Source organism: Mustela erminea, chromosome 2 (genome assembly GCF_009829155.1).
Source record: "Mustela erminea isolate mMusErm1 chromosome 2, mMusErm1.Pri, whole genome shotgun sequence".
Lineage (NCBI taxonomy): Eukaryota > Metazoa > Chordata > Mammalia > Carnivora > Mustelidae > Mustela > Mustela erminea.
In genome coordinates this window covers 76848239-76861046 of record NC_045615.1, presented here as the reverse complement: position 1 = coordinate 76861046, position 12808 = coordinate 76848239, and the positions used below count along the sequence as shown (strand labels likewise).

Genomic DNA, 12808 nt, shown 5'->3' with positions numbered 1-12808 from the left:
TACATTCAGGATCAAATACATGGTTTAAAAATAAACCTATGAAGAGAATAAGGGTAGTTTTCGGAGTGTTAAAGCTCTGCCAAATTCTCAACCCCTAAAGTACCATTGCCACTAGCCAGGATTCCTCTGAAAAAAACTACTTCTTATGTTCAGACACTTGAATCATCTTTGATGCTCTCATATAATGGATCCCACATGCGAGAGAGTCACTCTTACACATGCATAGAATTTGCAGCAATGGTTTAGCTCATATTGGATGCAGACAATGACAGGTATCCTTTTTTTCATTCTCCGCAAGAGGTCCAGAATCCATCTCCTTAGTTTTTGAGTGGCTCTTTTTGCTAACTTTATGCATACACATTTTAACGGTGCACATTTTTAATTGGACACCCACAATCACTATATCATCAGGTGTCATGTGATACACTAAAGGATTTCAATTCACAAAGAAACTGAGCTAGAATCTTGGCCACCTGGCTGCAGTGATGACATCGCTATCAGTGTTGTGTTTGATAGAGAGTGTTCAGTTCTGATTAGACGAGCTTCTCCCATTTCAAATGCCTCTGGTAATTGTTTACAGAGCATTAGTTTGACTCTGTCTGGAACTGAGCCTCAGATATTAACCCAAAGCCAAACCAAAACAAAATGTCAGCTTAGCTGGGTGTAGTTCCCTTGCAATGCTTCTGGTGGATGAAACCTTAAAAATTAAATGTGTATATCTGCATCTAGATCTGTATAACATGTTTAATTTTTTCCCTTTTTATCTATTACATGTTGTTCTATTGTTATCAACTTTAATAAGCCTCTAGCTAAAACGTGGTGCATTATTCATGGTGAAGGTGCAGAGTGCATTGGTATTAATAGACAAAAATCTAGCTACTAGGTTCCCTTGGAAGTTGTAATTTAACTCATTGTCTTAAAGAAATTCCTTTGCCTTATTCCCTAAGCTTCATTTATTTTTATAGTTCCACATGCTAGTCTCCAAACCATCAGTTAACACTATGCCAGTTAAAAACAATAATGATCAAACCTGTTTTTCTTTTGGTTTGATTTTCTGGAATATGTGGAATATTTCTTGCAAAGCATTCCACTAAAATATTGCTACTTTTAAAAAAATGACATATCCCCAAAATTACTGAGGCCAATTGTGAATACCTTTTAACAATCATACTTGGCTCTTTCACATACATGAGCCTTTAATTTCTATTGCATATTCAATATACTATTTATATTTGGAAACTGGCACGCCAATATTTAGTGGCTTCACTTAACAGCTATTGCCAGTAAACTGTCTTTTAGAACTTCAAACACTATTCCTACATCAAAGCCTTGTGTTGGGGATGGATGGCTTGCTCCAAAATAAAGATACTTAACACTAGGCAAGGGGAATGCTTATCACAATAAGGAAATATGCAGCGAATAATGGGTGAGGGAAATATTTTTTTCAAAATATCCATGTTGTTACTTTACTTCTGAATTCCTGACACATACTCAAGGAGGAAAAAGTTGAGAACTGCCATTCTAAAAAAAGCAAGAGATAAAATTATGGCCAGATCCGTTAGGATGGAGTCTCATCATGAAGAAATAGTGATGAAAAGAGGATAGGAATTACTCAGATTGGACAAGCCCAGATAGCACCTCTTCTGAAATCATTTTAATAGTTTAGAGAAAAGGCTGCCAACAGTAACAACAAGTCAATATTTCCTAGGTGCAAATATATGAAGAAGATTTCAAAAAGGAGCGATCCGACCGAGAAAGACTTAATCAAGAGAAAGAGGAGCTGCAGCAAATTAATCGAACTTCTCAATCCCAGTTGAACAGGCTGAATTCTCAGGTATAAGTCAAAACAAAATAATCTTTGCCAGCACATGTGTGTGGTTTGTTTTTTGTTTTTTTTTTTCATTAAAAATATTCAAGACTTTGGCTTCTGTTAATTGACATTGATTTTCTTTGAGAGGTAAGCACCTGGGATGAAATCATTCTTAAACAATCTTGTAAAGAGATGAAAATGACTGGCAATTTCTTTTAACTTAAATCTATTAAAGAGTTACCTAAGAAATTGGATTCCAAAGTCTTTTATAAAATTCAATTCTTTTGATCTTTTTCTCATAATATTTATCTTGGTAGAAAGGGAGTTGAACTACTTAGTACTCAAAATTCAAATCCAAAGCACTCCAGCATCGTGAATTTGTTTCTACAACTCTTGTCATTTTCTTTGATGGGTCATATTGGAATGTTCCTGTCTTCCAGAAACATACATATTTCTAAAAGTTATTTATAGATATAAAATACAGTGAAATCGAGGATTTTATTCAGTGGGTTCCCCGATTAAATGTAACTGGATCACTCTCAAGGAAGCCACATAATGGTAGTTTATTGGAATAGAATATATTAAATGTAAACATATTATAATTAAATGTAAAAGGATATATTAGAAGTAGACTCAGGAAGTGGCATGATGAGTAAATATTGATGTTAATGAGGAAAATGTAGCTAACACAACTTTGGCTTAAGAAAATGAACCACAGAATTTTTGATTTGCAAAATCATTCAGTGCTTTTCAGTAAATAGGAAATTGTTGTGGGATATACTGTGACAGCTTCAGAGCTGCAGGATTCTTAGTCTCAAAAGAAATGTTTAACTATTTGTCATCCTCTTCTTCCAAATACAAAGTATACTGTGAATTAAACTCAATTTCTTCTGTGACATATTTTCAAGGATTCATTTGGAATTCTTAATCTTACATGCAAAAATTATTTGGCCAAACCATTTTCTAAGAAATTTAAAAAAATAAAATAGTCGTTAAAGCATAATAAAATGCTTTTCTGAAAATGATTCATGCACCTTACTTTATACACGAGGAGCGAGGAAATGTTCTGATGACTCTCGGTGAGGAAATCACTCTTGATTTGTATCTCTTATGTGCAAAGCTCCGTTAATTTCCTCTAAGTTGTCACTGCATTAATTATTTTACTTCCAGCCAGATTTTAATTTGCTCATTCTACTATATTAAATTCAGATTGATGATAAATCTGTGTCTAAGATTGGCAATGTCTTTGCCATTGTAGACGTTCTAGTGCTTCCAGGAACACATAACAATCTAAATAGAGACTATAATCCACAAATAATTTTTATTTCTCTGTCATCTGTAAAATAACTTTTAATTGATATCAGCAAAATAATGCATTGTCTACATAGAGTATGGTATAATTGTATTGATAAACTAAGGGATAATCTTTATGAACCTTAAAATTACCAAAATTTTTCTTTAAATGATGATAGTCCAAGCATTTATTTCTCATCTTTTTAAAGATTTATTTATTTAGGGCCCTTGGTGGTTCATTCGGTTAAGCTACTGCCTTCAGCTTGGGTCGTGATCCCATGGTCCTGGGATTAAGACCCACATCAGGCTCCCTGTTTGGTGGGGGGCCTGCTTCTCCCTCTCCTTCTGCTGCTCCCCCTGCCTGTGTTCTCCTGCTTGCTTTCTGTCAAATAAATAAATAAAATCATTTTAAAAAATAAGGATTTATTTCAGAGGGAGAGAGAGCTCTCGTGCATGCATGAGTTGGGGGAGGGGTGGAGGTAGAGGAAGAGGCAGAGAATCTCAAGCAGACTACCTCCTGGGCACGAGCCTGACACAGGGCTCCATCCCATGACCCTGAGATCATGACCTGAGCTGAATTCAAGGGTCAGACACTTAACCAATGAAGCCACTCAGGCACCCCCAAACATTTATTTTTCAAAAATCTCATTCACTCTAGTCAAAGATATAGTAGATGGCTTAACAAACTATGTTTAATGTATTAACAGCAAATCGAATGCCATGATACAATAGAATTGGCATGATGTTATTTGAATAGCATATTATCTGTGGTCCAAAAAAGGAATTCTTAGGTCAAATTATTCTGGCACTAGTTTCCTGTGTACCAGAGTCTATACATTCTATCGCTAAGGATGTTTTAAGCCAATGACTAGGAAAATAGGAGTGTGGTAAAGAGCAAGATACTTAGAGATAGATAGGAGTAGGAGTAGGGGTAGAAGCTTCATGTCTGTCCCTGCTTTGACAATCAGGAACGACACTGAGCAAGTTCTCCAACTTTTCTGCGCTTCATTTTCTTCACCTGTAAAATGACAAAGTTGAACCAGATGGTCTCTAAAATATTTCTTATAATTCTAAAACCTCGGTCTCTAAAAGTAAGTTTCTAAATCTCTTAGTATACTCACCTGTGAGATATATGGATGATGGTTTCCACCACCTCCTGACTTCACAAAGTTGTTCTCAGGGTGAAATGAAAAAAAAAACCTATACAAAAACATCTAGTTTGGGTCATGCCTCACAGGTTTTTCACAAAAGGATTTTAGTCTGTTGGCAGGGGGAGTTTTTAAACAGAGTCAGTTAGTTACATAATTAACATGCCACATTTAGTCCCTTGTAATTTAATTTTGATGCTTTCTTTCTCCAAGGCATTTGTTATATACCGTGAGGAACTAAAAGAATGATCCTTGCTATTAAAGACTGACAATATAATGAGGGAGACATATATAGCCTATCCATATGGATTCCTTATAGTCTATCCTTGTGGATTCCTGATAGTCCTTAAGGATTCCATATTGGTGTATCTGCCTACTCACTGAAATGTATCTGTCACCCCAAAAATCAATACTGGTGCCACCTAAGTCCATTTGTGAATATGTACAGAGCAGAAAAAAACTTGAGTCACCTTGCACAATTGTTCCCAGTTGAGGTCCAACAAGGCCTTGCCTCCTTGCTTCGGCTCTCAGACTATCACAATTGTCTTTTTTGTGGTTTATTTCATCCCACGTGTTCTCATTTTTGTCCTTTTTGTTGGTTATTGCTTTGCTTAAAATGCCCCCCACAGAGTGCTGAGGTGCTACCTCATTTCCTTTAACACAAGACGGCCATGCTGTGCCTACAGAGAAAAGACATGTTAAACAAGCTCGTTCAGGGAATAACATGATACTATAGGCCAAGAGTTCAATGTTAATGGACCAATAATCTATATTTAATAAGATGCCTTTAGCAGAATCACACATAAAACAAGATTCTGTACTGATCAGTCAACAAAAATGGTCTGACCAGAAGCTCGTAGGAACCTAACCCTGCATTTCCCGAGGAGCAGTGGTTGCATTCGCCACTTCATGTTCATGGTGACTTTACAGAACATAACTCCTGTGGGTTATGAAAACTGATTGTACACAGTACACATTGGACTATAAAAAGTCACATGGAAAATGTATAATGCTAAATGGGAGGACAAAGGAAGGAGAGTGGCGGGACTTGGAACAGTATCATTCAGTGGGGATATATTGCCTTACATGGATGAGGAACAGGGTGTGTGGGGATGACAAGAGCATGACTAACGAGTCAAACAAAAACGGCTTTCTCTAGTTGTGTCGGATGTTGAAAAACTCCAGGGTGGGTAACTCTGCTGGGCCTTAAATAGGGAGAAGCCATAAAGTACAGCAGTGCGACATTGGACAAGTTCCTCAGTATCTCAGAGCCCCGTATCCTCATCTGTAGAACAGGGATAATAACACTGAGTATCACATAGAGGCATTGGGAGGAATCAGTGAGTTATTACATGTAAAGCCGTAGATCAGTGTCCGGCATGGAGGAAGTGCGTGCACAACTTCTAGCATTGACTGTGGTAGCTCTTGAGTGTACAGCAGACGGATTCCAATTTTGCAATAAGCCGTGGAAGCTGTTTCTGTGTCTATCTCTTCCTTCCTCTATCTCTTCCTATCTCTTCCTTCTTCTCTACATTTATGTCTGTATATCAGAATATCAACCTAAAACTGAGAATGACGGTTGTTTCAACAAATTGAAATAACAATTTAAAATGATTCCACTTTCCAGACTTTACTTGGGTTTTCAAGATAGAATCAACGCGGGTCTGGAAAATCCAAAACGTGACTGTTTTCAATGGCATGACTGCTGTATCAGTGCTTCACTCCTAGGGCTTCTGAGCAGATCTTGACAGCTGGGTCAAGAGTAACTTTAGAATGAACCATGTGGACTCTTTCGATAAACAAATGCCTTTGTTTTGTCTGTAGATAAAGGCTTGTCAGATGGAGAAAGAAAAACTCGAAAAGCAATTAAAACAGGTACGTCACTCCTTAACCTGAATTCACCAATCTTCTGATTGTAGTTGAAATGGCAACATTAAGTTCTGCCCCCACATTTATTCCTGGGCACAGCAGTTCCTCATGGTTGCAATTAAAGATGTATTCAGGCTCTGCTACAGATGTTCAAGAACAACCCAGGCTTTGCTTTAGGGACTAAAATGCCAGTGGATAGATAATGCTTACATTCCACCAAAGCCTCTCAGCCCTAACACTCATGAAAAACACATGCTTTCCAGAACATGTTACCAGTAGCACATGCCTTAGCGCATAGAAATCTATGGGGATTTTTTCATAGACCCATGAACACCTGGTAAGTATATTTCCTAGGTGTTTCTTGCAGTTGCGTACACAATGTACAGTGGAAAATTACATCAAAGGTTTGTGCCTCTTCAAGAAAATACAATATCTTCTTGGCACGGAAGTGTTCTGTCCTATTGGTTCTCTAGTAGGCTTCAGGGATGAATATTATTTCTCTTAATTCTTAATTTCCTCTCTGGACTTCCATTATGCTGTAGGAGTCTTGTTAAAACTTCTTTTATGGCTTCAATGGCTGGTTCTTCTTAAGTGAGGACTCTCTGTGAAGATAACTCAGACACGTAAAGTTCAGTCTATACCATTTAAGTGTTTCTGATGTCTTCAACATCAGAAGCTAATCATCTTCCCTGGGTGCCTCATTGCTGTCAGCCCAGAGGTCACATCTGTGCTCCCACTATGTTGAGTTGGAATTATGAAAGAGTTCGAAGGAACCTTAAGATTTCAGCCAAACCTGGGGTTGTATAAAGCAAGTGTCAGTGTGACTTCCCAGTTTCACCCACTTCCAGTGAACCAATGACATTATCCTCCCCCAGATGTTGTTCCCGATGTGTAACTGCGGCTTGAATTCCCACGGGCAGGATCCATGTGCACCAGCAGGCCCTGGAGCTGCACGGGATCAACAGAAGCCCCCAGTAAGTAAGAGCTTGCGTCTCAACACACGAATGCTTATATTACCTAGTAGGTGCCAGTATTTTTTTTTGTTTCCGGTAGAAATGCTGTCTGTCTCTATAATTTGGACACACACTCTTGTCCACAGAAAGAGCCTCTTTTTATCTTGGCCTCTAAGTTAGAGAGTTACAGTGGTCACGGTACACTCTACACTTTTTGGGACACGGAATCCATAGGACACACGTGGATACAAATAAATTCACTGAATGGCATCAAATTGAGCTGTAATTCATTGAACGAACACACAACATTTTATAAAGGCCATTTTAAATGACATACCTGACTCTTCCAAAAGAGGGCTTTTGTGCATAAAGAGAACCAAAATGAATATCGCAAGTCTGAGAGATGCCTTTTTCAGTTGTAAACTTATATTGAACTACTGGATATGGCCACATCTGTGCAATATAGTCTTTGACATTTTCCAATTAAAAGGATATTCTTAAAGGATCCCAGCAAAAGTGACCCACTTAAGTTGCTCTCTGTGGCTGTGTCTAGCCAGGCAAAATGAAATGAGCTGTGGAGGAATTATTTGTGAGTTGAATTGATTTGGACAGTCAACGTGAATAAGCCAGAACCAAAGCATCCTTCCTTCCCTTCTCCATAGCACTATTCCTCCCACCCTCCCCCACCATCTGGACGCTGGTCTCTACTCTGTGTTTTGGCTACATAGACAGTGTCTTTATGCAGGAAAAAAAAAATTATGCATTTTCTGCATTTTGGAAATGCTCAGACAACTCCCCTCCCCCATACTTTGTGTTAACTGTGTTTTTAATTATGCAAAGAATCTTGAGATTTTAACTGGGATTTTTCTGGCAGAGCACTTACGGAGAGCATGAATCTCTTGCTTGCCATACTTTTGTATTTGAGTGTGACTCAAAGCCCTTTCCCCAAGGGAGGAGGTAATGACTCTTTGGGTGGCAGAGGCATGTCAGAATTTAATGAGCATCCCTTCTTTGACCCTGGTGTGACACACAGCACACTGCTGAGAATTGGGTTCTTTTTGTGTTATCGCCCGTTGTCACTTCTGTCTGCTCACCCTGTCCCGTTTCCTTTTTTCTTTACCTGTCTGCTTACTTTTCAATCTTTACCAGAAACACTTCTGGGAATCCCCAAACACAGCTATCATTCCTTAAATTTTTGTCTTTCAGAATGTAGAAGTAAATTAATATTGTGGGAAACATAAAGAGATAAGAGTTCACTTTGGATTGAGCTCCTACAGGTGCGGGAATTGGAGAAATATTCTTGTGAAAGGTTAACAATAAAACCAATGAGTCATGCAAGTTTATCTAGAAGTAAAAATGACTGTTTTCTTCAAATACTCATTTATGAAAAGAAGACAGAAATTCACCTATTATAAAATCTCATCAGACTTGCCCAATCAATTATAAGAGGCAATACCTTGTCCAGACCATATAAAATTATCACCAAATAAAGTCTTGTATTTGAAAAAGATTCCAAGCCATGTATAATGGCCTACATTATCAGGCAGTGTTCAGTCAAACAGAATCTTGGTGTAACAGTAGAATTTCACTCCTGGAGTTCATTTTAAAAGAACAGTTCATGCTTTATGCTTATTTCTAAGCCTGAATTAAAGGACAAGCAGTAGTGTTTGTAAAATTACAGTATATTTGCCTTCTTTTGGCAACTCTCCTGGAATCTAAAACTGAGGCTCACGTCACTTATCCTATGTGTTCTTTGAGACATCTAAAAATAAACGAGGAGATAAAAAACAGAGGTGATCTCATTTCCTCTTTTAGCTTTTTCGTGGACCAAAATGAGCCAAGAGTCTAGGTGTCTGAGTGGGGGTAAAGTGGGGTCAGACTGTACTAAATGCAGAGTTTCTTAGTGTCTTGTCAGATAATTGAGCTTTAAGGCAACTTTCAGTGGTCTGGCAGCCCCTGCAAATTCTCCCTGTTGGCTTATCGGTAGAGACATTTTCAGGAGTTATTTCAGGAGGTAATTAATTAAGAGAACAAAAGATCTGTATTCTGTGTGTCTTGGGAGGTGGGGAGTAGGAGGCAGGGGTGAGCACTGGGAGCAGGAAGACAGACCATCCTCATGGGCAGGGGAGGCTGGGTTGCTCTGTTCCGAGTGGCTAACTATAGAGGTACTCCATCTTGGATTTCTCTATCTCTGACTTGGAACTCTATCTTGAATTTCGGGTCAGTAGTTTATGATTTACTCAAAGCAGTTTGTTTGACATGTTCCCCAATGTCCAATATCTAGGTGTTCTTAACTGGTAAAGCCTAGAAGAAAATCCCACAAGAAAAATCCAAGCCTACCCTCACTTCTTACCTCCTTTCTAATCTAAACTCTCTGAACGATCTAGAGAGTACTTTCCATGGAGGAACAGTATGAAGAGAAAGATCAGCCCTGCTTCATTGTCCTGAGCCTCTGTAAGCGCTCTCCTCACTGAATGGCTTAGATTTCTTCCTTGTACCCCAAAACACTAAACTTGTCACTGTTCTCTTGGTCTCTCTGTTGTCTCCCGTGTGGGTGCTTTAAGCGCAGTATTTATTGATGGTAAACTGCTTTGTTTTATTTAGGGACTGTAGTAAGTTTTACCGAAGTATTTATACTTCTGCAGATATGCCAAACACATCTGCTTAAAAAAAAAGAAAAAAATGCCACAACCCCAAAGTAGAAGGAACTCTGGCCAACACAAAGTGGATTTGGCGGGGGTGGGGGGGTGGGGGGGTGGGAGATGGGGATAGTGATGAAGGAGGTAAGAGAAATAAGCAAGATTGGCAACAGGTTTGGATAGAAAGGACTTTTGTACGTAATAAAAGCCACATAGTATAATTATATTTTTAATATGCCACTATGTTTTGTTTGAAGTCCATATTGCTATAATAATGTTTTATTGTTCCACACAGCCAGACTATCAGTGGTATGCTCCTGACCAGTTTCCGCCAGATGTGCAGCACAAGGCAAATGGTAAGACCACAGCTGTATTGAGCATTCTTTCATGTTTACATTTTAATGGGATCTTTTTGGGATGTTTACTCAACATACATTCGTTCGTACTCGAGGAGGGCCTTCTATAAAGTCGTGTTGAATACACAACTCTAATTTGATGCACCTGGGGTTAACTTGAATTCCTTCAGAAACAGAAAATGTTCGAATGCAGAAATGTAGGAATCTCAGTTCTGGCTTCTGCTCCTATTCCAGGCTCAGAGTCAGTATTCCATCTGGGGCTAGAAATGAAAACTTCAAGTGAAGCTATACTGTAACAACAACAACAAAGCTCTGGGATTCCACTACAAAGGGCAGATGCACGTCCACTATTCCAGGTTGAGTTTGCTAGACAGATGTTTTAAATGTCACTGGCAGACAGACAGAGGAAACCAAAGGCTCAGAACTGTGTTCCCGAGTAACTAAATGTCAGACTCCAAGTTTAGGCCAAGGTAGCCCACAACACCCACCTCTAAGTGTGCTGGGGAAAAAAACAAAACAAAACAAAACAAAAACACTAAAAAGTCACCTTTCAAGTACTCACAATGGAAAACTCTTTTATTTTTCTTTGGTTGACCGTTCTCCTCTTCTTTCCAGAATATGCCACACTTTCTCCTGCTTGTTTCTGTGCTCTCATGAGATCACTCAGGAACGGGCTGTATAAACTGGGCTATAACTGTAATCCCACCTCTATTCTCATCACAAGTCAGCCATGCCTGCGACGTGTTTAAAAATCTCAAATGACACACACCTGTGACCCTACATTCTTAATTACCAGAGATTTTAATCTATCTAGAAAGGCTGAATATGAGCCATATTCCAATTTCAGGCCATACTTGAAGCTTGATCTCATTTAGTTCAGATCTGAGATCATAGAAGTCTAGATTTTACTACAAGGAGCCCATTATGGAGTAGAAATAGAATGCCAGGGATAACACATGTGGTTTTGTAGATTGTGTACTTCACAAGTCCAAGTTCTGTAAATTGAGCTTCCTAGAGTTGCACAATACACAACCTGGACAGGTGTCCACAGCAGCACTAGGAGTGGCAAGGGCCATAGCTTATAACAGCTTTATAGAGAAGAAAGATAAAAAGTGAGAACTCTATAAAAAAATGTCTAGGTATGTATCAGAAAACTGTAGGACTCTTTTTCTTCTCTTTCTACTATGAATACAACCATTGGTTTTAATGAAGTTCTTGGGGTCCAGTCATAATAGAGAGCTTTTATTAGAAAGACATACTATTAACCATAATGGTTGTTGCATAATGTCTGTGTTTTTGAAATCCATTGTTGTATAATAGCTGAGCTGCCACCCAATTATAATTTTCCACTTCATATTATATTGGTCTGAAATGAATATTAAAGGTATTTTCTCCCTGAATTGGAGTTTAACCACTAGAAAATACAATTATGCAGTAGAGAATTCAGTAATATCATAAAGCCATTTTTGTATCACTAATAGATTCTTCTTGGACCAGTGTAATAGAAGCTAATAATTATATAAGGTAGAAGTGAATTGTGATGACTTTCAGAAACTAAATTAAATATGTAAAAATAGAATGTTATAGGCAGTATGTAAGACCTAATGATTTTTGTCTGTTGGGAAGAAACATAATGAAGTTTGTGTTGCATAAACATGCTGTGTAAGAGTCTACAGATGTAAAATTACAGTAAAATATAAACCTCTATTATGTAGCAACCTGAGTATTTTTAAGGACATTGCATTAATCTTCACAGCAATGCTATAAAATAGGTTTTATTATATTGTACCATTTTACAGATGGGGAAACTGAGGCTTGGAGAATTAAAGTAGCATGCGTATATCACACAGTTGGTGAAATTTAGTCCTGGGATTAGATTCCAGTCATATAGGACTTCAAAAAACCTGTGCTTTGAATCACATCCTATAGTGCTCTCAAAAACCTACCTCTCTCACTATATTAGAGTTTTCTATAATGACAGATACAAAATGAGAATGGGGATTTAACTTGCCTAATTATAGAACTTAAATCTAACCCCAATAATCTTTTCTTCCTATGAAGCCATAACATGTGTTATTTGTACTACTCATTTGGCATTTTGAATATCACAGGTAAAAGACAAGGTATTATGTAAGATTAAGTATGTAATAAATATGTTATGAATCAATGCATGCTTGGTCAGCCCTTGTCGAAACTGATGGGATATGTTGCTGTTTGAACCCTTTCCTTCTGCATACCAGCCCAGCTCTGCAGACGACTGTGGCTTGTCTGCAGCAGGGACGAGGGCTGATCAGGGATAGGGAACCACTGGAGAAATAAATTCCTTACTCAGGAATCTACCTGTTTTTGATTTCTATTTCTCCTCTTCTAGCTTTCAAAGCTGATGCTATCTCAAGGTTCAAGCCAGTTCAAAACTGGCTTGAAATTGGCAAAAACTCTGAAATCACCCTTGTCAAAAAAAATCCCTCGTATGCCATTACTTAACTTCAGGGGTGGTTCTTATTATTCTTTATGTCATTTAATTGGAAAGCTCGTAGATCCAACTCAATTGCTCAGAATTCTTAAAAGTAACTTTGTGGTATCGTTAAATAGTTTGAAAAAGTTTTTGTTAAGCAGACATTTTTGTTATGTTATTACTCATTGTCTTAATACTTGGCTAATATGTTTATCTTTCACTATTCACAAATACACTGCAAGTCAGCACACCCTGTGTTTTGGGCTATAAATACCCAAACTCAAA

At 38.1% G+C, this 12808-nt stretch overlaps 1 protein-coding gene across 2 annotated transcripts in view; it reads left to right on the top strand.

Annotated features, from left to right (window-relative positions):
- Positions 1–12808, top strand: part of TNIP3 (TNFAIP3 interacting protein 3) — a 99338-nt gene that overhangs the window by 81086 nt on the left and 5444 nt on the right. The window contains exons 10-13 of one of the 2 annotated variants that reach the window (XM_032333310.1): positions 1709–1834; positions 6076–6126; positions 7041–7094; positions 10008–10068. In XM_032333310.1, coding sequence (XP_032189201.1) covers positions 1709–1834; positions 6076–6126; positions 7041–7094; positions 10008–10068 — 292 coding nt within the window. Of the gene's footprint in view, positions 1–1708; positions 1835–6075; positions 6127–6995; positions 7095–10007; positions 10069–12808 lie in introns of both variants that reach the window. The other variant, XM_032333309.1, reaches the window with a different exon arrangement.